This window comes from Marmota marmota, unplaced genomic scaffold (genome assembly GCF_001458135.2).
Source record: "Marmota marmota marmota unplaced genomic scaffold, marMar, whole genome shotgun sequence".
Taxonomy (NCBI): domain Eukaryota; kingdom Metazoa; phylum Chordata; class Mammalia; order Rodentia; family Sciuridae; genus Marmota; species Marmota marmota.
The window spans coordinates 32,257,847-32,285,462 of NW_026000142.1; the positions used below are offsets into that span (position 1 = coordinate 32,257,847).

Sequence of the window (27,616 nt, forward strand, 5' to 3'; positions counted from 1 at the left end):
ATATGCAATACCACAAAGAACTGATCATGCTTCCTAGGACATACCAATTTAATCTAGGCCCTTTGTTATGTAGATGGAATGCCTTGGCTTAATGATAAATTATGGAGATTTTGATATTTTCAACCAGAGTTCCAATATTTTGTGGGTCAACTTTCTTCTTTATTAACCATTCATGGTTAATAACCATGAATTTATTAACCATTCATTTATTTCTAGATAAATGTAATTTCATGTCTACCTAGTATTATCTCCACTCTATATATTTCAAATTCTATTAAAACAAATGTGCTTTAACCATAAGGATTCCAAAACTGGTCTTGTATATCCCTGTAACATTTACAAAGGGAAAACCTGTACGATATGGCCTAAAAGCCAAGATTTCTGTATCTCCTGTTCCATCTTCCCTACGAACACAGCCACCTCATGTGCAGTCCTGTACACATATTATAGATGTATCTTATATCAGGATCTCAAAACAGCAAGTTGCCTGAGAACACTAAGAAGAAGGCTTTTTGACAACAGAGATTCATTATTTCAGTTCTTTCAACCAAGGTTTCTTTGCATAAAGAATTGCGTCTGCGCTGCATTTGGAAGCCAAGTCAATCTTTGAGGCTGTCTTTAGTTACAGCTCACTCTACTCAAAGATTTTTGCCTTAAGTATCCAAAATGTCTCTCATGGTTTATCTTCACAGTCATGGGAAATCCAAGGTCTCAGAGCTCTACTTTTGTGGGTTGGTTATCAACATGTAAACTTTCTCATGTGTCTTTTTCTGTGTCCCACAGCAGTAAATTTACAAGGCTTTAACATGCTTTTCGTCTGTTGTTCCCACTGTTGTTCCCTCTGAAAATAGCTCAGTACAATAGTATCTGACTATAACGCTGATTTGAGGCTATGTAGATCCATTTTATACCCTCAGCAGACACTTTTCTTCAATGTGGTTGAGTAGGACTGACCAAAAGTTTGTGCCAGTTGACTATTCTTTTTCTAAGATCCACTTTGTCAAGCCAGATACAGGCTTCACCAATCAAGGTCTTTTTCATAAACTTCCCTCCATTGGAGAAAAGCAAAATCTATAAAAAAAAAAAAAATAGTCAAAATTACATACTTATCCGGGATCACCAGTAAAAGCATGACATTTATATTTAAAAAATGTGGAGTATGGTGATAGATGGAGAGGAATGACAAAGGAGCTTTGAAGTGGAGAAAAAATATGAGCAAAGATTGGAAGCTTAGCCTGATTTGAAAAGATTCTGGAGTGACTGGAGTATTGAGTGAGTGGAAAAGTATACAAGGAGCTATGACTAAATCAATACAACTGAAATTCACCTTGAAGGACTCTGAATGACTAAAGAAAAATGGCAACCCAACTAGTGTTTTTAAATGATAACTCAGGTAAACAGTGTGATAAAATGAATTAAAGGAATAAAACATCAATGACAATTTGGCCATATAAACTACCAAAATAATGTGAATAACAAAGATGGGAGACAAAGAGGATTAATGGCAGTAACATGGAAGTATGGGGAATCAATGTAAAATTAACAGAATGGCCAGAGTAGAAAAGAACTGGCAGATGACTGGATGAAGTGAGTGGGCTACAAAAGTATAAATAGTTTTGGGAGAGATGCTTCTAAGGATTTATCATTTTCTCAAGTGTCATATAGTATATGATAAGTAAATAAATATTTAAAAATCAAATAGAAAATGGATAAATAAAACATGAATGAAATTTTAAAAATAGTAACTATAGAGTTACCTGAAGAGAATGTCCAGCAGGACTGAGGCTAAATCTAAAAGTTTCATTAAATGAAGGCTCTCGATCATGTCTACATACTCTTGTTTTTTTCTTGATCACCTTTTTTTGGGTAGAGATGTTCATGACATATATTTTCACATATAAATCTGAAAATAAGATTCCATCCCAGTAAGTTTCCATAAACCAGATAATTTTCTACTGAAAGAACTATAATTTCATGCTGAGAGTTCTACCTATATTTTACACAGAGGCAATAAATGGTGTACAATTTGTTTCAGACAACATAAAGTGATTAAAAACATACCAACTTCTTATCAACTTGGATTTGTTTTCTTGTTGATTAATAAATATAATTGTCTAATTTGTGTGCTGAAGAATCTAACCAAAAACTAGGAAAAAATTGACCTATACAACAGAATTTTTTTTCATATCTATATATCTATATCTATCTATCTATCTATATATAATATATATATTTTTTGATGTATATAATTGTGGTCAGTATACTGATTACATTTGAATTAGTGTTTCCTATAACATTTAAGACATATCCCAAATAAATTTCTAGATATATTTACCATTGTCATAAGATTACTTACCTGGTAAATGATCAGGAGACTTAAATTTGTAGGTAATATTTCTGCACTGGAGAATTTCAACTATCAATTGTTCACCATCTGTTTTCATTTCCTTTTTCAATGCAATTTTGATTTCTCCCATTACCTGTGTTTTAACTGAAAGAATTTAATAAAAAGTTGAGGAACATGTAATGCCATTTATTAAATATTAGTTCAATGCATTAATTTATTGAATGCTTATCAAATGCTAAATACCTTATTGAGTTCTATGGATATACAGATGAATAAAACACAGTCCAAACTCTTAAGGAGTAAATAGTCCAATCAAGAGATGGATAAATTAGACAGCTACTTATAACAATGTATGTTTATTATAATGATGGGCTAGTAACAAAGGAGGTATGAGGACGATAAGTAGATGTGTTATTCAGATGTAGGTTTTTAAGAAAAAGAGTAACAGATGAGACTATAGGAAGAAAAACATACATAACAGAATTCTAATATAATTTATAGGAAATAATAATAAGTCATGGAAATTCAAGAAGTTGCTTGCCAACAATTGCTTATTACCAGGCTTGCTGCAGAACATTCACTAACACAACTAAACATGATTGTACATTATTACTACTACTTCCTGTTTCCTTAGTAAAATAAATAGCTAGCAAGAATATGTAATAATATTGTCTAAAGCAAGATATGATGAATGATCTAAATGGCAATCAATGCATTTTCTTCTAGTGTTCTATCTTGAGTCTTACATGCTGGAAGAAGCCATTCATACTAGGTCCAATCCTTTATTACTCCACTCAATATTTATTAATTCATATATTCATCCACAGACTCTTGTGACAACAAATATTTTATTTGCCATCCTACACTGTGCTGAGCATTCTACTACAGAGAAAGAACACAAGAAAATTAAACCATAACCAATCACATGCATGGTTATTGGTTTCATGACTTTTTCATCTCCTGGGAGACAAATACTAATCAGATTATTTCCATGATAAATGTATGATTAGAAAGAAACACAAGACTCTGAAGTACAAGAGCATGATTTCAAGAGAGTCTTAAACCAAGCAACACTTGCCTAGGAAGTACTGCCTGAGCTGAAACCAGAATGAGAAAGAATTATCCAAGTGAAATCGATGATGAAGGACATTCTTATACAGAGGAGGAATGGTGTTTTCACAAATGGAAATATTATATGGGAAATGAAGGCCCATGTGATACTAAAATATTTTTAACTGAGGTCATAATTTTATGCTATATGTAAAAAACAAAATCCAGTTTTGTTCTAGACTGTCAAAAATGCAGAGACTGGTACATATGTCAGCCATATTCAGGTCAAAATGGAGTGAACAAGAAGAAAAACTCTGTGTAAAACCAAAAATCTAGAAATCATAATGAAGATACAATAATTATGAATGTCTATGAGTCATTTATGTAATTTGCACATTCTTGACAGATAGGAAAGTACAAATGTCATCTAATATATTTATTAGAACGTGCAGGTAAGAATCCAGTTCTGTGTACTAAATATTTTAAATAAAACTTAGCAAGCCCATTCCAATGATCTGTTCTTTTCAAAAGGACCTTCACAGGAGAATAGTCTCCAAAATAAAAAAAGAAAAATAGGACAGGTCTTAAAATCTCTTTCTTTTAACATCTAGAGAAATTGGGGGAGGGGGGAAGAAAGGAAAAAATTAAAAATGTAGGAAAGTGTTAAGCAGTAGCAACCAAAGAATAAGTTATAGTCTGCTGCCAGAAGACCTAAAAATTGGTGTTTAGGAGCAGAAGGCTGATTCTAATACAGCTTAGCAGCATTCCTGAACACATCATATGTCACAGGAGCTTCCCAGAAAAAGAGAAAGGGTTAACAAAATCCTGAGAATTATCACTAAATCCTCTATTACCAAGAGGTAGATGAACAGTGAGCGCAGACTGTTGAGGAAGAGTCAAGCTTAACTGCTTAACTGCTAAGAGGCCAGCAGTTTTGACACATCACAAGGAAGTTATGAGAGGCTCAGTAGATTAAAACAAAACAAAACGAAAAAACCAGACAGGGTTCCCTACAACTGGTGTTCCAAGATGAATCACAGGAGTGTGCAAATCTTAGTGTCTTTTTGTTAGGATTAAGATACTCCTGTGTTTACTCTGGTGAACATAGGCAAAAAAACATTCAACCAATCAAATCCCCAAAAGGAGCAAAACCTAGTCAACTAGGTTTGTAAATACACTTATCAGGTAACTTTAACTCTTTGCTCTAAAGGGATATAAAAGTAGATAAAAATAACACTCATCTTTCAAACCACACCTGGAATAGAGGGAAAAAGAGGATTCTATAGAAAGGGAGGGAGTCATGGAAGTGTCCTTCCCCAAATTTGGACCCAATAGAACTTGTGGACAGAATTAATAACACTAATAAGCATGAGGGTTTTTTTTTTTTTTTTTTGAGAAATTCACTTTTATAGGTCATAGTCTACTTGTATGCCTAAAATCCCAGTACACTCACCAGTGAAATTTGTTGTTGCTTTCCACCTTCTCACTCAGGGAGAAAGGTGAATTAAAAACTTGCTAAAGTTCCCAAGTCATCACATTGCCTGTTTCTTTCTTGTGAGTTTAACTTCACATGCTTCACAGTGTGATACCTGTGAAATTTTTGATGAGTTGCTCTCGGGTCAAAGATTTTTCTGGCTTGTACCTCCATATTTCTCCTGAAGGAAGAGGATGTGCTCACTGAAATTATCTGAAAGCTGTGGATGTGCTAATGGTGGTTCATCATATCTATCATATCTTCTATTTTATACCATCTGGAAGCCCCTGTCTTTTGAGGCAGATGCTTTTTGGTGGAGACTGAAACTTCTGTAACCATGTCTCCACATGGTGGGCAGCAGCTCATGATCTGTTTGACTTTGAACCCAAAAGTGTATCTCACACCCAGAGGATGTGCGCTGATGTTTTAGAATAAAGAGCAAATGGTGGTTGAGAAATGCTCTTACCAACTTCCAGGTCTCTTGATATCCTGAACCCTGTGTTTCTTTGGTGGTATTAAAAGAATAGGAATTATAAGTTAAAAGAAAAGATTTTGAATGTTTTCACTATGTGTTTGTGTGTGTGTGTGTGTGCGCGCACACACGCGTGCATGCACACATACATATATATACACACACACCATAAATATTTAAGGAGATAGAAATGTTTAACCTGATTTGAACACTACAAAACAGATACAAGCACCAATATACCACCTATACCACTTAGTACCCCAGAAACTTGTTCAATTTTTATGTGTCAATTTTTATAAAATAATAAAAGTACTACTACTCTAGAGTAGATATTTATCCTGGAGGGTGGAACAAACCTAGAAATTAAGACTAGAAAGAGGGAGAAAAGGAAGGAAGGGGGAGGAATATTTGAGAAATGAGATAGCAAAATAATGATGGGGATTATAAAGTTAAATACACAACCAATCTCATTTTTAAAGTATTAATGCATTCAAAACATCAGGGGATGAAATTAAACAATACAAAAATGAGTATTACTGGGCTGGAGTTGTGGCTCAGTGATAGGGCATTTGCCTAGCCCATGTGAGGCAATGGGCTCAATTCTCAGCACGACATAAAAATAAATAAAGGTATTGTGTTAAATAAATAGATATTACTGTCACAGAGGAAAGGCTTAATATAATATAAAGAAAATATATAAAGATAACAAGTTAGGAAACAATGATATACATATAGAACAGAAAGATCAGATTCAATATAAACAGTCTCTCAGAAAATGTAAATTTGATAGAAAGCAACATCTATTTTAAAATATAGAAGTCTTTCTCCAAAATAACAGAAAAGTAGATCTATGCATAGAAAGAGCATCCATATACTTGGAAATATTGATAAGTTGACATATTGACATAGCCAATATAATGCTATACTTCACAGATACAGAAAATATTCTTTAAAAAAATCCATGAGGAAAAGGGAACATTGGTATATAAAATAAACATTTAAAAATATGTATGAGAATATGAATATTAATAGACTAAATGACTATTTGATAACATAACACAAGGAGTGACAGAAAGAAGGAAGAAGGTGGAAAGGCAGAGAGGAAAACTTGAAGATAAAATCCAGGCAAGCAATCAAATACTGGAAGAGGAAATTGGAAGAAAGTGGAAGAGAACTGATCTACTTATGTTTTAATGTAGATAATCAATAGAATTTAAAATTGAAACATAGTATTAAAAATCACAAGCCCTCAATATTCAAATATTTAATTTGTTTCTTAAGTAATAAATTTTTTCTTGAACTAATAGGGTTAAAATATTTATTGAAATTAACTCATTTTTACTTTGATTTATTCTTTGTTAAATTTAAAAATGATATAATCATTTTTTGGACAAAGAGCATACAAATGTAATTCCATTTTAACAAAATTGAGTCCTATTATCTCTTTTGCTAGCTGAAGTGTCCCAACTGATGTAATTGTCAGCTTGTCTTACTTTTTTGTTTTTCACAGCTTTGCTTTTTACACATTCTCATATGCAGCAATCTTCCCACTTTTTCCTCTTTTCCTTTGCTTCCCTTTTTTCTTTTCCTGGTGTTGGTGATGAAACCTAGGGCCCTCTCAGATGCTAGAAAAATGTGAGGGACACCCCAGTCCCCACTTTTTTCTCCAGAAAAAGTTTACATGGATTTTTTTCTTTAGAAACTATGTGTATGTCCTATCTACATGCCTACATTTACAGACATATTTTTATATCTATCTAATATATATTTGGGGAAAATGTATTTTAAAATTAACAAACAATCATCTTACAAAATAAATTAGTATAATTTCTGTTTTACAGATGAGAAAACAGTGGCTTAGATATTTAAAATAACTTGCTATGCTGTTAAATGACTCAACTAGAACTTCAATCTATATCTTCTCATTTTAAGTCCAGGGTTTCATTCTCCCACGAACAACTTTCATTTTCTATGAAAGAGATCATTTAAAGATTGACTCATTTGTGGGAATATTCATTTTGAAGGATTTTTTAAAAAATATCAGAATGAAAGCATTTTTTAGAGTCTATTTTTCTGCTTTATTTTAGCCATACTGGACCATATCCTGGACATTAGCAGAGAAGGTACAGCCAGCAGCTGTCAACATTCTTTGGACCATGCAACAGTATTCCAGAAATTATTGTCTGCAAGCAGACATTTGGTCAATAATGTAGTTAAATAAAACAAAAACAACCGAAACAACTTTTTTTTTAAACAATACAACTTTTTGAAGTACTCAGTAATTTGAGATCCCATTTGTTTAAACATGTGAAGTGATTTACAAGAAGTGAATATTGATTGATATTTATTCTAATTACATCATTGGAATCTGTAACACCTGACATTGTGTAAATTGAGTTTTACTATCAGAATTCTCCTGCAGCCTCAAGCAACATTGTTCAGTGCAAGAACATCTTCCTTTTAGGTAAATTTCTCTTTAAGACGCAATGCTAAATTAACTGAAAGTGAGTAAAATGTGGGAAAGAAAAGAAGGAAAGAATTGTGTTCAATAAAAGGAAAGTCTGTGTAAGGAAACCAGTAGAGTGCAAATAAAATTCTCATCAACAGATTTCTTTGCATTTGCAAATTTCTATTGCTATTTTTACTATATACCTATGAGCAGATCAGTGGAACTAGCTAATCAAGTCTAAATTGGTGTTATGTAAGGTGTATATTTAGCCCTGACAGTCTTCCACCTCATAATTGTCACTTAGCTCCCACTGCTTATTCCAAAACTAAGAAAATTCTAATAAAGAATTAAGATATATAGTTAAAAGAAAACAAATAAGCAATCCTGACTTTTAGCCCTATGAGAAGACAGGCAAGTCCACTAAATCTCTCTGGTTTGTGTTTCCTGCTATGTAAAGTGAAACTATATAATAAGATTATTTATCTCTTTTAGCTCTATAGAATAACATTTTCAACATTTTCTAAATAAAATAACATAGCTTAGTTCTGGCCCTCCAATAACTAAACATCTTCTGTAAATATTTTTTCTGTTTGTTATGGAAATTGTTATTAATGTTCTAACACCTGTCAGTAGGCAAAGTAGGGTTGTATATTTCCTCATATATAGTTTTCTTTACCTCCCTTTAACTGTTTTTTACTCTATCAGTTTCATACATGTGAAGATTTTTTTTCTTTTTAAAATGAGAAGATTACCAAGTTAAACAGCACAATGTCTAAAATGGTCATTACTAATGAACAATAATTCTTATTTCTAAACATTATTTACATGGTTTTTGTTAAGAATTATATTTACTTGAGAAAAATAATCGAATATACTTGTGAATATAATATGATGTTTTGATATACATTTAAAATATGGAATTAGGAGTTGAAGCTAATTAAATCTTTCACCTCCCATACTTATATTCTTTCAGCATTCATTATTGATGCAATAAAAAAATCATTCTAAAACTAATTGATAATGTGTCTGTACCATTAGGTCAATTGCTTATATACTCAGAAAAAAACAAAACAAGAAAAATCATGTCTTAAAGTATCTATATGTCAATATATTTTAAATTCAATTTTCTATGAAAGAAAAGGAATGGAAAAGAAGCCATTATTTCCACTTTGGTGAACTTGTCAGAGAGAAAATAAGCCCACTATAATTTATTCTATTCACCAGTCTTTCTCTATAATTTCCTAACAGGTGTATTAAAGCTGCCCTGAAGTCTATAATAATTTCACTTTCCCTCTTCAAAAAGTTCAAAGGCCTTTAGCCTGTGGAACTCAACAATTATCCATCTTTCCTTTATACCATATCCTCAAGTAGAAAGAAAAGTTGCTAGATTTTTAAAACAGGTCTGGCCATCTTATTTGTATTGAATTTCATCTCCTGATTTAATCATTTTGTTGAGGCTATGTTAAGACACTGACATGTATTTTAATTCTCAGAAACATGTTTTCTGGACAAAATTTCTTAGCTATAAAGAATAATTTATATGTAAGGACAAAATAGAAGAATGAAGAAGAACCACATTATTTGAAGGTTTATCCTACTTATTGTTTGAAAGAGGGAAGCAAAATGGAACTAATTTGTTTAATTCAGTAATGTATTAGATTTTATTCCAAATGCCCAATGGTATGACTTCCTGGGGTTAATTCTTGATAAATTACTTTGGTTGTACAATGAAAATGACACTATGCAGCTATCTCCACTATCCAGCTCTCTTTCTACCTAGCTGTCTATGAGATGATTGTAAATGTTTGAGTACAGCACTTTTTACTAACATATACCATGAGTAAAGATTTAGAATGAGAATACCTATAATAGGATTTGGAAAATGCTAAGGGACCAGATGAAATTCTTTAGAGAACAGCTTATTAGATTTGGTTTCAAGGAAGGAAAAGAAAAAAAAAAAGAATCTTTAACCCTAAAATATAATAATAAATTAAATTTCTATTCTTTCATAGTATATACTCATCTGTAATCAAATAAATAATATTATATTATGAAGTGATATATACCTATTAAATTATTAAAATAGCATATGTACATTTCTATCATTATTTCTTCTCAAACATATGAAACAAAGTAGGCATTATTGCTCTTCCTGCCCTTGCTTTGAACTAAGGCTGTGTTTTAGTCAGTTTTTTTGCTACTGTGACTAAAAGGTCTGACCAACACAATTGAGAGGAGGAAAAGTTGATTTTGGGGTTCATGGTTTCAGAGGTCTCAATCCATAGACAGCAAGCTTCATTCACTTGAGATGAGACACAACAACATGGTAGAAGAGTATAGTGGAGGGAAGCAGCTCATATGATGATCAGTAAGCAGAGAGAAACTTCACTCACCAGATACAAATGCCCCAGATAAATATATACTCCACAGCCACACCCCCCAATGCCCACCTCCTACAGCCACACTCTCCCAGCCTTTAATTACCACTCAGTTAATCCCTATCAGGGGATTAATTTACTGATTGGGTTAAGATTATCATAATCCAATCATTTCTCCTCTGAACCTTCTTGTATTGTCTCACATATCTTTAGGGGGATACTTCACATCCAAACTCTAACATGATGCTACAACTAGATTAGATATTTCCAGAAATATGGTCCAGAGTTATTGGAAAAATCACAGCAAGCTGTGTACTATGTGATAGTAATTTTGTGCCAAGTTTATGTGTGTGTCTCTGTGTCGGTATGTGTTGGGCAGGGAATTTGGAATGGGGTAGGGGATCAGCAAGTATGTGGATTTGTGGATTGGGGTGCTCAGAATGTGTGGGAAGGTTGTACTGAAAAGATGAAGTATGATCAAAACAGGAAATAAATGCTTACCCATTTCTTTTCTAAACCATTAATTTATGAAAGGGTAATTCATCTGTTATGTGCAGGGAGTTATGATTGACTTGAAGGGCAATTAGCATGTATTCAATTTGTTGAACGAATATTGTGTTCTTGGTACTGTATGTATAGTTCACAGTCTTTATAGTATAAAGTTAGTAAAAGTACTGAAACCTACTTATTCTTTTTGTTTTAGCCTACTATAAAAATACCTAACATATATTAGATGTTCATTGGTTGAATTTGTATAATTTCTCTCCCTGTCTCTCTTTTTTTTTTTGTACACAAGATTGAACCTAGGATTGCTTAACCAGTGAGGCATATCCCCAGCCCTTTTTATTTTTCCTTTTGAGACAGGGTCTCAGTAAGTTGCTTAGGGCCTTGCTAGATTGCTGAGGCTGGTATGAAACTTGGGATCTTCCTGCCTCAGCCTACCAAACCATCGTGATTACAGGTGTGTGCCACTGTACCTGGCTTGAATTTGTATAAACTCTCTGATCTTTGCAGTACACCTATAAGGTAGGTGCCTTTTCCACCTAGATCTGAATAAAGTGATCCCTCAGGTCTCAAAAGCCCAGGCTTTCCCCCACTCAACTATGCTGAGGCTGGTGAGAGATATTTTGGAATGTTTTCCAAGTCAATATGGAGAAAAAAAATGATTGTATGTCAGCCTATTAATTTCATTTTTATTTATGTGACATCAAATGCTCTATTAAAGCTATAGAGTGGTATTATACATTCATATCTTAGGGCTAAATGGGGGATGAAGAAGGAGGCATTTATTATATTTTCATTAAAAATATTTTTTTCAAAGGAAGAAGAGTTCATGTAAACGTTCATTAAGACCTTTATTTGAAATAACCCAGATTCAAGGAGATACATAATAAAATAGAGCAAGCATTCTGATTTAAGAGTTCTGTGAAAATAGGACAAGTTTGTGCATTCTCTCTGTATGCTGTTACATAAAGGAAGCCATTCTCTATGAGATAAAGCCAAAAAGAACATAATTTTAGGAGGGAAAATGGAATTTTTTCTGATTGAGCTCCAACAATGTTTTTGATTTTTTTGTGTGTCCTTTTGGTAGATGCTTTTTAGCATTCATTTTACTGTGACTAAAAATAACCAGACTTCTTTGTAAACATTTTTAATTGAAAGCCTCCTATTATCTTGTCCGAGACATCAGATAATTTCATGAGAAGCAAAACTGAAAACTTAAATGGACATTACCTTCAACATGCTTAAAGTTTTGAAACAACTCCCCAAAGCCTTAAGGAAACAAAGCCCAGGAGTGAGGTAGGAGAGCTAGTGCAATGACCAATATGCTAGTAAAACCCTTTTACAGAGAAGAATAAAGCTTAAGACAAGAGTAGCTTCCTGTGTCCTCAAAGCCCTGGCTACAATGCTCCCTCCCTTCTATTGACCTTCTGTCTGAAAGCAGGCAAATCATCCTCCTAGGGAAGTAATAGGTTCACATATATTCTGTTAATATGGAGAGATATCAGTGCTGTCATAATAGGTTTAGAAAATAAAACCAAATAATGGCATAATTCAGGGAAAGTAGAAGATCTTATAAGGAAAAATAGTCTGTCTCTGTAAGCGTGATGCTATGGTAACTGCAGACAGACTTGGGCTTCTCTGTGATGTGAACGGCCACCAGGCAGCCAGGTAAGCTCTGAGTGTACCTGCCAATAAGTCCTGAATAAGGGTGAACAGATGGTAGGAGTCAAATATTTGCATTGGCCCATGGGATTATTTACATTACTTTTCTTTCTTTGTCCCTGGTTTAATTTGATATTCTTAACATCCAATAATTTTGAATGTCCTTGAATTTGTGGTTTTCTCCTTTCTACTAGATGCATCACATAGGAATAGTTTACTGTTCTATAAAACCCTTCTCCAACTTTATTTTTTGCAGCTGCTAGTTCATCTCTTTTTTCTTAACTGTCACACTAGATAAGAGAGCAAACTGTAATTCTACCCCAACAATTTATTCTTAACCCTCATATACTAGACATTTTTTCACCTCTTGGGTTCCCCTCTTCATTTGTCTCCCTTTGCTTCACCCCAAGAAGATCCCCATGATCTTCACTGTCTGGTTTTCCTTACCTTCTAACTTCTGATGTAGATAAAGCTTTAACCAGCAGGAGCTCTGAGAAGGGAAGGACAGGCTTCTACCCTCTTTATTTCCTTCTCTCACCCAATCCAATCTGCCAGTTCATTGTATTACAAAGGCTTCTACTACTTTTCAGGGTCGCTTGTATACCACAGTGATAGCTTTCACTGGGTTCTGATAACAGCCTCTCACCTCCTGCTTCACTAGATAGAAGGAGGGCTATGGCGCTTTGTTGTAGTGGATTCCAATCGTGCTTCACCTTCCCATTTGGTTCTCTAAACATGCCTCTCTTTGTAAATCTTTTCAACTACCTTCTTGATCATATCATCTGGTGAATACTAGCACATTATGTGACATTGAGTACTGCATAGGAAGTGAAATAAGGATTTCTTTCTCCTCATAGGGAGACATTTTCCCAATTCTGTTTTTGAAAATCTATTTTTTAATTTATGGTATCACTTTTATTTCCATATATTCCTAAATCTATCTTTGATTTATATGCTGTGCTTTATATGCTATGGCATTGTTTCCTTTATCTTCATAAGTCCCAGTCAATTGTAAGTTGTAAGGGTCTTTGCTCTTTACAGTTATAAAACCTCAGGTTGATGGGGCAGCCATAATCTTCTCCCTTGCTGACTGACATACCTGAAGTAAGAGACCTCTGAAAGTCCAATTGAGGTAGGACAGAAAAAAATAAGAAAATAGGTAGAAAGAAGATATAAATGAAAGATGGGAAAATAGGATTTTAATTCAGAATATGACAGGCCATACTTTTCCTCTAAAAGCACAAATGAGCTCAATGATCTCTAAAATCCTTTCTTTCTCTTCTCCTTATGCTGCTTTGCAGGATTACCTCTGTAGGTTTCTCAGCTGCCTGCCTGATATCTGTCTAAGGTCCCCTAACTCAATTAGGCTGGAACATAAACTACGTGAGTCACTGCCCAGACTTCCTTAAGACCAAAAGAAAAAAAGTGTTACTTTTAGATCCAAGCTACCAACGGACTTAAACAGGTGATTTCTCTCTTTTTTCCTTTTTTCCTTGCCCCAAAGCCCTCTTCCCCTTTAAAAATGAGTGCTTGTTCATTAAAGCACCAGATAAGATTTAGAAAATCAGTGTTTCTTCATAAAACACTGAAGATAGGAGATAGCCTTTGGTCAACTACCCCATTTCTCAGTCAGAAGGAATATAAGTGGCTTATCTGGAAGATGCATATGAAGAATTGGTCTCCCAGTGTCCGAAGCACTTCTTCATTTCATCAAACATGTGGTTCATCCAAGATAGCTTTTTGGAAAGATCTGACCTTGATGCGATAATCAAGGAAGGTATTTCCATCAATCACCACATTCAGACCTGATACATTTAGAAGTTCATTTCTTAACTCTTTAAGCTTTTGATATGAACCTAACTTCTGAAGATGAGCTCTTATTCTGTCTTCCTTCACTCCCTTCTTTGAACAATCTATGTGCAATCTCATATTTCATGCTCCAGCTAAATCAGACTGTCCAGCTAAATCAGACTGTCTAGCTAAATCAGCTACTGTCAACTAGAAGTCATTCTTAGTTTGTTGCTTTAACTAAAATCATACTAATTTTCATACTTTCTGTGCTTGACACTGGGGAAGTATGCCATTCAAATCTGAACCCAACCTTTAACAGACATAGTCCAGAAGGAAAGTGTCCTCCTCTCTGTCTGACCACTTATTTTAGTTGCAATAAATACCCAACCTACTGGTACTCTCTAGCTGAAAGAATGATGGTTCTACCACTGGTAGAGCAGCAGTTGCCATACTTAAGATTCTTTGTTTGACATCAGATCTCACCACGAACAGATGTTATTACCATGAAGCAATCATCCTTCTTAGTCATGAGATAAAATGTCAGTTATAAACAAATTTCTATTTCAATTACCTGACTTTGTTCTATTATAAAATGTCTCCAAACTCTCTACCAGGTCTTTGTGTCCTCATTATCTTACAATCATAAATTCTCAAGCACATTCAGATTATTTGAGATCTCGGGATATTCTTTTCATAAAGAACTAAGGACTTCTTTTTTTCTTTCTTTCCCTGAAGATCCCAAAATGGGGAATCCTTCTGGTCCAGAAATTTCTTCATGTGGAAACTTATTAGTAATAAAGAAGCTTGTACCACTGAAAGATGCAGATGGCATGAGATTTTAGGTTGGGCAGAATCTCCATAGTAGGGACACCTGACCACTGTGAGACCAGCAGTGTAGGGCAGACTTAAAAGATCCAGTAGAGACTTGCACAGCACCCTGAAGTCTATCTTTTGTCTTTCTTTCTTTCTTTCTTTCTTTCTTTCTTTCTTTCTTTCTTTCTTTCTCTTTCTTTCTTTCTTTCTCTCTTTCTTTCTTTCAACACAGGCACACGTGCACACACATACAACCTTAAAGTATGCAAATTACAAAATCATGGGTAATTTCATGTCTATCCCCGAGAAGTCACCACTCGGGTACATAATAAATAATTGGTAAATAACTGGAATTATTTTAAGGCAGAGAATTTAAGGAAAAGTAAATTAACTTTTTCTGTAACACAACTTGGCCCTGATATGGAGAATGAGGAGAAACAGCTGAGGAAAATGGGACCCTAAATATGTCAGCTTATTTTGTTCTATAAATGGGAAAGAAAATGTACAAGGATCTGACTATCTATCTCCTTGCTATATTTTCTAAGAGAACCAGTTATTCAAGTGTTGTTATCGTAGGCAATTATTCTAGAGCAAACTATTCCTACTCTATGATCTCTCTTTTATATTGTTTGCCAGCCATCTGTGACAGGCTCTGCTTAATGAGCACCTGTAACTTTCTTGTTCCCTACCCGTGGGGATCCAGTGAATGGAAATTGAAAACTATTAAAATCATTGTTCCTATTTTTATGTATGCTTGAATACATGTGTATTGTGTTTCTTTCTTTTTTTTTTTTTTAAAGAGAGAGTGAGAGAGGGAGAGAGAGAGAGAAAGAATTTTAATATTTATTTTTTAGTTATTAGCGGACGTTGTCTTTGTATGTGGTGCTGAGGATCGAACCCCGGCCGCACGCATGCCAGGCAAGCGCGCTACCACTTGAGCCACATCCCAGCCCTGTATTGTGTTTCTACATGTGTATTAACTATGTGATGCCAAATTGGCTTATAGATAAATGAGGATTCATAGAGTTTTAAAAAAAAGAATCCAAATGCCTCTAAATTCATATGACTTAATTAGTCTTTAACAAAAAAAGTTAATTTAATGGCATACTTCCCCAGTGTCAAGCACAGAAAGTATGAAAATTAGTAAAGGATATTCTAAAAATTATTATATACTTTTGCCCAGGTCGCTTGTCAGTCAGGATGTTTCTGTTAATGTTTTAAATAAAATGTTCCATTGTTCTTAAGATTTCTCTTTGACAAAAACAATCACTTAAAATGTTAACTGCTTGTTTGATATCTTTATTTTCATAGTGATCTAAGAATAGCTATTAAAATAGACAAATTAGGTAAATAATGACAGGATAAATATTTATAAGTTATAAACATGATTTGTTTGTAAGTTGAACTAAAATACTAAAAAAACCAATTGATAATTATGAATTCAATATTCTTGTTTTCTTAAAGTCCATAAAAGATAATATATTGGGGTATATTAAATATATTTAAATATATTTAAAAAAACAATTTAGATTGCTGTCTTCCTGGATTTTCACTAAATATAAGACTACAAAGTTAATTAATATATGTAATATTATGCACAAGGAATACAAAATATTTAAGCTGTATGAAAAGTAGAAAATATTTTATCTGATTGAGAAGAAGGAATAGTTTGTCTAAATTCAAAACAGAAACAGACATGTGGAAGCATTTCGTTAAAGAAAGGAAAAGAGAAGTGGTTTTCAATTAGAAAGGATTTTGTATGATAAGATTTCTTGTCCTAAAATAAAATGACTGGATCATTCCAAGATGGGTGAAGAGAGAGGGGACAAAATATAAGGATGTAGAATGTCTAAATAAGTTGCAGAAGGTACATGTGTGTGATGAATTTGATTATAACTTGATCATTTAAAGTGTTTTCTAGGGTCAAAATTTAATATACCGATGCAAAATCAGAATCTTTTTTATTTAAAGTAATAGGTTTTCTTCTCTTAGTAACATTTGCAGGTAACTGGCATAAGGAGCAGAGATTTTGTGTTTTATGAAGATAATCTCTCCTAATTACTTAAAAAAAACAGTTGTAGAGTCAAAATTTATTAAAATGTCTATCTGCTTCATAGCCTTTTAATGACTACACTATAACTCTAATTAAATGAAGAACTATTATTTTGTGTTACTGTAGTATGTTTAATACTCTAAATATCTGAGACTGAGACTATATAAACACATACACACTAAATATGATATATATATATATATCGTATATAATATATATAATATATATTATATATCAGTTTTGTCCAAATAGTATGCAAAAGTGTGTTAAAATTAAAGGTATATAACTTCTAATATATGCAAGAAAACCAATAAGTGCTGTATTTTATATATTCTAGCTGGACCTTAAAACATATAAAATGTTGAATTAAACTTTTACAATTTTTTCCATTTTTATTTAGTCTCATTCATACACACACACACATACACCACCTGCCATTTAAAACCTGGCTTTCACCTATTTGCTCTGATGAAATAAATGTTTTATTATTGTATAACTGAGATGTACTTGTATATCAGGTAATAAGTCTGTGTGTGATAATTAACACTGTTACCTACACTTATAGGAGAGTTAAAGTTACTCTTTGATTTTTATCAATGCTGTTAACCTATATAGACCATAATTACATAATTACAGTTATCCTACCAAATGATGAATTCTAAATTTCACTCCAAAGGCTAAGTTAATATATAAAGGACTTCTATGTTACTGAGATATAAATTATTTTTGTATATGTATGTATGTGTATGTGTATGTGTGTTTCACAAGTGTACAAGTCTTCTAAAAAGCAAAAGCTTAAAAGAAAAAATATCTTTAACAAGTTGGTGTCCTCCAAACTAGATTTAAATCTTCCTATCCCATTAAGGAGTATGGAATCACTGCATTTATTTGGATAACTTTTTAAAAAATGTCTTTGATGGAATTTTTGTTTTTCTGAAGGCATCTTTGTTATTTTACACATTAACTTTAAAATACTTTAAAACTTATCTTCAAGATTGTTTTTTAAAGTGGTTTTAGCAGAGATTGTGGCTCAGTGATGGAGCGCTTTCCTAGCATGCGTGAAGTACTAGGTTTGATCCCTGGCACCACATAAAAAAATAAGCAAATAAAATAAAGGTAAAAAAAATTATATATATATATATAGTTATAGTTATAAAAGTGATTTTAATTTCACAGTAAATTGAGAGGAAGATACAGAGATTTTCCTTATACCCCCACTCCTACACATGCATAGCCTCCTCCCCCATTACCAATACCACTGACCAGTGTGGCTTGTCTGTTACAATTGACAGATATACAAGGACACACCATGACCCATCATTACCACCCAAACAACACTGCTTACATTAGGGCTCACTTTCAGTGTTGTATATTTCATGGATTTGGACAAATAATAATGATAAACATCTACCATTATAGTGTCATACAAAGTATTTCACAGTTCCTCAAATTCTCTGCACTCTGCCTTTTTAGTTCTCTTTTCCCTTAGCCCCTAGCAAATACTGATTATTTTACTATCTCCACAGTTTTGCCTTTCTTTTAAATGTCATATAGTTGGCATTATTATAAACATCCAGTATTGTAATATGTATAGCCTTCTCAAATTGACTTTTCAATTTATAGTATAAACTTAAATTTCTTCCATGTCCTTATGGCTCGATTGCTCATTTCCTTTTAGCACTGAATAATATTTCATTGCCTTTGTACCATACTAATTTTTATCTATTCATATATTGAAGGACATCTTGGTTGCTTTCAAGATTTGGCAATTATAAATAAAGCTGCTATAAGCATTTGCTGAGAGTTTTTGTGTAGACATAAGTTTTAAACTACTTTCAGTAAATACTAAGAAGCATGAATACTGAATCATATAATAAGAGCATGGTTAATTTTGTAAGAAATTGTCAAACTGTCTTTCCAAAGTGGCTGTACAATTTTTCATTCCTACTGGCAGTGAATGAGATTCTTGCTCTTCTGAATGTTTGCCAGAGTTTGGTGTTGTCTGTGTTAGAGATTTAGGTCATTCTAATAGGTGTGTAGGATTACCTCATTGTTTTAATTTGCATTTTTGATGATATATAATGTAGAGCATCTCCTCACATTCTTATTTGCTTCTGTGCATTTTAGTGAGGTGTATACTAAGGTCTTTGTCTCAGATTTTAATTGAGTTGCTTGTTTGGAGAGTCCTTTTTAAAAGTTTGGACGACAGTCCTTTTTTTTGATGTGTCTTCTGCAAATATTTATTCCCAGTCTGTGGCTTATCATTGAAATCTCTTGAGTGTATATTTCACAGGGGAGACATTTTTAATTTTGAAGAGATTTGGTATGTTAAGTCCTTCATAGGTTGTGCTTTTGATGTTACATCTAAAAGGTCATTGCCAAAGCCAAGATTTTCTCCAGTTATCTTTTTGGAGTTTTCTAGTTTTGCATTTTTCACATAAGTCTGTGATACATTCTGAGTTACTTTTTGTGAAGAACAAAGTCTGAATCTAGATTCATTTTTTTTGCCTGTGGACATCCATTTGATTCAGTATAATTTGTTGGAAAGACAAAATTCATTTTAGTTTTGATATTATAAATATTATTTTTGATGCTGTTGCTGTATTTATGGTTACTTATTGGTAATTTAGAGAAACTTTAATTAGCTATATATGTTGATGTTGTCAGTTTTTCTATATAGATGCTCACATTGCAAATAATTTGTTTTAATTTTTTCTTCCAATCTTTATACATCTTACTTTATTTTCTTTCCTTATACATTCATAAAGGTCAATATAATGTTAAATATTAGTGTTGGTAGTGAACAAAAATCTCTCCAATAAATAAAATGACCAAAAAATAATAGAATCTTTACAAAATTTAGAAATGGCCCTATTATTTTCTAATTTGCTATAAGTTTTCATAAAAAATGGTGTTTAATATAAATCAAATGATCTTTCTTCATTTGTGTATTATTTCATGTATTGAAAAATTAATGAATATATAAAATTATTTGTCAATTTGTTGTTGGTTATAGTTTTTCAATTTTTCACTAACAATAACAAAGCTGAAATGAACATTTTATTTGTAACATTCAAATGCAAATATTTAGCTAGGATAAATAGAATATTTAGGATATATTAGAATCATTGGTTTAAAGAACATATGCACATTTTTATCTTTGTCTTTGACAAATAATTCTCCAAAATATTTATACTAATATTTCATGTAATGTTCTTCTATCAGCAATATTTAATTCCATTTTGCCACATTTCTATGAATTCTAGTATTTTCTTAGTGATTTTTAAGAAAACCATGTAAATGCATACACCTACACACATTGTATCTTGACACGTTTCCTCTACATGCATTGTAAATGTCTGCTGTCAGTCTTCATATTGCTTTATTTTGCTTATGGTGTCATTGGTTGAACAAAAGTTCTGTGAAAATTGTAAAGTAGTCAAATTTTTTAGCCTTTTATGTTATGCTTTTGGTTTTAAATTTTAAAAATCTATCATTATTCATTCAACAAATAGATGTTATCAATTTTCTTTTGAAAATTTCAGAGCATTACTTTGTGTTTTAAGATGTTTAAAACTTTCCACAATTGTTTATTCCTTGCTTTTTTTTTACAACATGAGGTGGTAGTAATTATTTTTTATGTAGCAACCAATTTTTTTATCTGAAATGCAATTTTTTATAAATAAAGTTTCTACATATATAAGGATATTTTCTAGGCTTCCTTTTCTGTTTCATTGTTTTGTTATATTATAATTGTTCTATACCATAGTGTTTTATATAGTATAACTATATAATTAATCTTGATAACTGCAAGGAGCTGTACTTCACCATTTTTCTTTCAGGTGTTTTTAATCCTTTTAATCTTTTATATGAACTTTAGGATCAGCTGTGAAAAGTCAATAATAAGCTTTTAAGTGAATTTTTATTATATTCACATATTAACTTGGGAACAACTGTAATCATTATGATATTCACTTTAATGGAATGTTCTTTGTGTCTGTTCATTCACATCTTCTTTTGTAAACTTCAACACCATCTTATAATTTTCTCATAAATGTGTTTTTTGGTTACATTTATATATTAAAATCAGACTTTTTTTTTGCAGCTACACTTTAAAAGGTTTTATTATTTTTAAAAACATGGTTATGACAGGCAATAAAAGAATTTTTATTTTACCTGATTTTGATATCACTTCACCAGCTTCATTTTGAATAGCAATTGCATTATATGTATATTTTCATAACCATTTTGTGAGATTTTACTTTAGATATATTTTATGTGAATAATATTAACACCCTATGTAGGTGATAATCATTAGAAGTGCTTCTTTTATATAATATAAATTACTCCTTACCCTTCTGTTCTTGTAAACACAAGTGTTTCTGAATCAAATCTACTCTGCATTCCTGCATGCCACAGTGATAACTCCAGAGGGTACAGATTACCAACTGGTTTATGTGACTAGTGCTTCCTGAAATGGGCTGTGCAAATCCTACTTGTTCAAACTTGAGTAGAAGTAAATGAGAGATTCAAGATTATCGCTGTTATTGATAAATACAAATCACAATTGCTGTGAAAGTTGAAATCACTAAGTAGAGAATTTAGTAGCCAATCTTAAGAGAGAGAATATAGTATGCTTCTTCTGTGAATTTATTGATATATCTGTCCACCTCCTTTGAAAACCTGTTACCAAATGCCATTCTTCCCAACAGACAACTGTTAAAAGCTACCCTGTCCTACCACTTTTTAATAAATAGTTATCATCTACCCCAGTGCTTGAACAGCAAATTGAAAATCTCTCATTTTATACTCAATTTACATAGTAATACTATGAATAAGTAGTTACTAATAATCTTACACTCTTTTAAGCCCACATATGTCAGACATTTTCCTTAAATGGTACTGACAGTATCTGATATAAAAGTACTTGTAATTATTATCTGCCAAATTATCATACCAGATTTTCATTAGTTTAATTTTAAAGAAGCTGAAATCATAGGAAATGGATAAATCATAATATTCAGATTGGATGAGTGATGTTGAGAGTATAGTATTTGACTATAAGTACTGGAATACAAATTTTAACTTGGAGTAAAACAATCCTTGAAAACAGACTCAAATAACAGGACTGGATCAAAATGAGCAAATTTTCTGAGAAAGAAGAAAGAAGGGTAAATCATTTTAAAATAATCAACACCAATAAACATTGAAAAAATAAAAATCGCTACTTTTTTAAAAGAAATGTAGGCAATTGTATGGTGATTTTAATTTTAAAATTCATGTAACTAAAATTTTAAAATTCTCCATTTCAGGTAAGAGGAAGATCATGCTCTTGACCATTTTTATATGTTGAATTAAATTTATTTATGATTTATAATTTTGTATTTGTGTGAAGGAACTCCCATTTCTACTGTGGCATGTAACTGCACTTTCTCCTAGCAAGAAAAAAAAAAAAACAACTTCTGTATATTAATGCCCTGTTACAGCATGCAAACTACTGATAATTTATTATTATTTTTATTTATTTTGATTGACCACCACGATTAGCTACACCAGGTTTAAAAGACTGATTTTGCAAAGCATCTAAAATTATAAATCTATTATAGTAATGTCTGCTTAGTTGAAAAAAGCTGAAGAGTAGAATGCTGAATTTTTGGAAAAAAAACTGAAAACATCTCTTTACTGATGCTTTTATAACTCTTGACTTGCTAAATATGTTGTTTGTTTAGTAACATTTTGTATTTTATTTTTGCTTGTAGCTTATCCAAGTTTTCTTTCTGTCTTATATAAATAAAGTCTTCAATGATAAAAGCTAAGAAATCCTTCTAAATATCCCTGTAACCTTCTATCTCCCATCTCAGAGAGATTTCAGTTCAGTCTGGCAAAAGAGGTAAAGAAAATATCACTACAATTCATTGTGGTTGGTGCAACGATAGAGGTGATGAGTGTGGCAGAAGAAAACATCCTTAAAATAGCCAGGTGGAGGTGGACTTGATCAATAGCTTCAAAAAAGAGGTAAGCTGAGGGTCGGATTTCAAGGATAGACAGGTATTTTCCAGACCAAATTCATCTGGGAGGTAGTGATCATATTAAGCAAAGAGAACAGCCTGAGCAAAGCTAAGTAGAGAGGAAGTGTAGAGCTTATATGGAAAACTATGAACAATTTGAATATAACCAGGATGTAAAATAGGAGAAAGAACATGTCAGGAGATAACCCAGAGAAGTACAAAGTGGAACTTGTAGTAATCCAGCTAGATTTATGTGGTTGATGTGGGTCCATAGAAATGTATTATGCTAGAGATGGACAAAGTCAGATTAGTCAATAGCTGTAATACTGGAAAAATGCTTCAGACCTAGGTGAAGGGAATGATTATGACTTTCACATTTCTTTTGGTGAGATGTGATGAAAACCTAAACTTGGGCAATAGTTAGAATTTAAAAGAAGAAAGAGATTTCAGAATACTTAAGAGGTAAAATCTTCCGGGATTTAGCAATTACCCAGCTTGGAATTGAGATAGTGTCTAGAAAAATAGTTCAACAAACCTGAAATAAAAAAATACATTGGTAGTTTTTGTTGTTGTTACTGGGGATCAAAACCAGGGACTCCCAATTGCCAAGCAAGTCATTTACCACTGAGCTATACCCTAGACTTAAAATAAAACAGAAAGAGTTTACAGTTTAATAGCTATAGTCTTTACTTCCATCCTGTAGTAAAACAAACTCCAAACTAAAATCCTATATATTTTTCTTTTTTTTTGAGAGAGAGAGAGAGAGAGAGAGAGAGAAAGAAAGAGAGAGAGAGAGAATTTTTAATATATATTTTAGTTTTCGGTGGACACAACATCTTTATTTGTATGTGGTGCTGAGGATCAAACCCAGACCACAAGCATGCCAGGCGAGCGCGCTACTGCTTGAGCCACATCCCCAGCCCAAAATCCTATATACTTTTCTATGCAATAAATTTGCATATTAAAAATTTTTAAAACTTTCAAAAGTATGTTTAAGACTGCAGGGAAAAAAAAAATATATATATATATATATATGCCTCACACTTGTGAGGCAAGAGCTCTACAGCTGAGCTACAACCCTAGCTCCAGGGAATTATTCTTAATAAACTAAACAATTTTATTTCTTCAAGTAACAAAATTATGTATTTCTATAACATGTCTTTATACTATCATGTCTGCTATATAATAATTCAACCTAGATTGAATTCTAGTTAATAGTATGGCAGGAAGAAAATCTACTTACTAATTATTTAAGAAGGATCAAACTTTTAAAAGCAGGTTTCCAAATAACTCCATAATTTTTTTCCACATCATTCTATCCTTTTAATCTATAACATGATTATTTTCAGGAATATTATATTTAAATATATGCAAATTATTAAGAAAATATCTATGAACAAGAAAGTGATTAATCAAATTTAGTTATATGACTGTTTAAAAGATCTAGTCTACTGCTATAAAAATTTCAACCTGAGACTGCTAATCCACGTTCCTAAAGTCACAAGAAAAACACATTCTGAAAATAAATTATATTTAGAGCTCCCAAACACCCATAAGTCAATATGTAACAACAGCTCATATTAATTTTACTTAGAAAAACTTCACTGGTAATGATTGTAAAAAAGTAAGTGGCAAATTGGTTGAAAAATATCACTTAAGTCTCAAAATCAAAGCAAACTGAACAAATTGACTTCGATGTTGACCCAGCCAATTCATCATTTATTAAAAGGAAATGAACTATAACTATCAAGAGTAATAAACACTTGAAGAAAAGTTATTTGTCCTGAAAATAAGTTGTCAAAAAATGGTTCCTGTCTTTGGCCTCTTGTAACAACTGAAATCATTTTAAATTACCTTCACCACTGATTAAAATAGAAGCCAAACAGAGCATGGCCCTGCCTCGCTCAACACAGAACCACAGAACGTGAAATGAGCTTGGACCCTTGAGGGCTAGCAGACAGCTGAGTGAAGGAAAATGTTCAATCAAGACACCTGTTTCTTGGATTTAATGAAACACTAATCAAGGAAAGAATATAAAAGGCAAAATAATAAATCAGATAAATTTCTTATTTTAGAAAATAAAGTATTTTGATGAATTCCATTTCTTCTGTTTCAAAGAAATCCCCTAATTTTCCAAGGGAACTTTGTAATATATCAATATATAATATGATATATAACTTTTTATATATCAATATACAAGTTTTTCTAAATATAAAATTGTAATGTTTGACTAAAACTGCTTTTAATGCCTTGTATAGGTAGGTATTTTGAATTTCTGATCTTTTTATATAATACCATAGCATCCCTTACTGTCTCAGGATACAACCTAGAAATTTTTATTTGAAAAATCATATCCTGCCTGGCAAGGTGTCACACATCAGGGACTCCAGAAACTGAGGTAGGAGGATGGCAAATTCAAAGCCAGCATCAGCAATTTAGCAAGTGTTTTAGTCAGCTTTTTCCACTGCTGGGACTGAAGGATCTGACCAGAACAATTGTACAGGAGGTAAAGTTTATTTGGAGGCTTACGGTTTCAGAGGTCTCAGTCTATGGATGGCAGGTCCACTCCTTGGGGCTTGAAGTGAGGCAGAACATCATGGCGGAAGAATGTGGTAGAGGGAAGCAGCTCCATAGTAATTGGAAAGCAGAGACAGAGATCTCCACTTGGTAGATACAAAATATATACCCAAAGCCATGCCCCCAATTCTTACCTCCTCCAGCCACCCCTTACCACTTCAGTTACCACTCAGTTAATCCCTATCAGGGGATTAATCACTGATTGAGTTAAGACTCTAACAATCCGATAATTTCTCCTCTGAACCTTCTTGCATTGCCTTACACATGCACTTTTGGGGGACACCTCACATTCAAACCATAACAGTGAGGCTGTAAGCACTCTAGTGGGACCCTGACTCAAAATTAAAAATAAAAAGGGCTAGGGATGTGGCTCAGGGATTAAGCACATTTGGGTTCAATTGCTAGTACCAAAAAAAAAAAAAAATCATATTCCTCTTCTGAACTTGTTTGCCAGAGATTCTTGTTCTCCAAGCCTTCCATATATGGAACAACAGATCAATGTCACCATACATAAAAACAAAGCTAAGATTAAAGTGTAAGCATCCTACCTACTTTAAATTCCATTTTACTTTTTCAATTCATCTGTAAAATTTACTTTGAAGTACATAGCCAATTTCTTAAAAATTCTGTGAAGCATAGGTTTGCATTTTATCATTTCCCATGATTTCTATTATTTTCTTAATTTGTCATGTTGCCCTTTGTTGTTAACACTTTTTCTATGTAATTCATACTTGCATTTAATTGCTCATCATTTACACAATGACCATTACTGCATCACTTCATTTGTATGTTACTAGTACCCAAAGCTGTTCTATTTGCATTTTGATTCAGAATCATTTTTTAGAACAAAGGCATCCTCATTTGTCTTCCTAGATAGCTTCCAGACTCTCTGTCCTTGTTTCTTCTACTGTTGCAGCTACATGCATTCCAGTTCTTACTGTTTCTTATTTGGAATATAGATTATTGAAGTATCTCCTAATAGGTCCCTTGATGCAAATATGATCCCCTGTAATTCATCTTCCACAGCTCCAGATCAGTGTGTAACTGTCGCTCTTGAAATTCATCTGCATCTTCCAATTGTCTATGTACCATGTGGAGTCTAAATTTCTCTTGGTGGCATGTCATATTTCATAAACTAACTGAACTGTGATTCCCTTTCAAGTTGCATCTCCTACTCTCTGCAGCTCAGAACTATGATACACAGTTAAACATACACAACTACAGCTCATCCATGTCACATATTCTCTCATGTTGCAAAGACTTTTTTCCAGCATTCCCCCAGCTAAACTACATATACTTTAATTTCCAGAACTATTTTTTAAAAAGTATTCTTCTTCTAGGAATTCTTTCCTAGTCAACATATATTCAACTCTATCAGAACTCTTATCCCAATTGTTCATGAATATGTCTGTCTGTCCAGCTGTGCTGGTTCTTTCTGTTAGAGACTCAGTATTCATCATCTTCTATAGATCCAGCTGTGCTTTGTGAAAAAAGGAGGAGCAATCAACAAAAATGCAGTTACTATACTTTTTAACTAAGTTATATAGTTTTTAATTGAAGCAATATCATCTCTCTGGGTCCAGTTTGGGGAGGTAAACTTCTTAAAAGCTGTAAGTCAGTACACACGGTTAACATCATTTGTCAAGATGTTTGTGTTTGTCAGACATATGCCAAGCACCTTTAAAATTCTCTCACAATATTCTCTCAAAATATTTACTTTGACAACTGACATCAGGCTTGATTTAGCTGTTAGTTTTTTTTTGAGTCTTGAGTTCTAGATTCAATTTTGATTCAAAAATATTTACCAAGTGGGTATTTTGCACAAGTCTCAATACTAGACACTGGGAATCATGAATATTATAATACCTGTTATGAAGGATTGTCAACAGAATTCTGGCCAGAAATTTTTAAAATATCCTAGCTGTGCTTGTTAAATAAATGTCAGTTGTACTGTTATTGTTATTAAGGGTTACATTTTAAAAAAAGATGAATCATCAAATAGAAGGAATATATATATATATATATATATATATATATA

General features: G+C 32.6%; 1 protein-coding gene across 3 annotated transcripts in view; it reads right to left on the reverse strand.

The window, feature by feature from the left end:
- Window positions 1-206: 206 nt before the first annotated feature.
- The window catches only part of Pclo (piccolo presynaptic cytomatrix protein), a 418,833-nt gene continuing 391,423 nt past the window's right edge, over window positions 207-27,616 (reverse strand). For all 3 annotated transcript variants that reach the window (XM_048786243.1, XM_015488416.2, XM_048786242.1), the window contains 3 exons: window positions 2,357-2,491; window positions 1,758-1,903; window positions 207-1,071 (listed from right to left, as the gene is read on the reverse strand). In XM_048786243.1, the coding sequence (XP_048642200.1) occupies window positions 931-1,071; window positions 1,758-1,903; window positions 2,357-2,491 (422 nt within the window). In that variant the 3' untranslated portion in view covers window positions 207-930. The remainder of the gene's footprint in view (window positions 1,072-1,757; window positions 1,904-2,356; window positions 2,492-27,616) is intronic.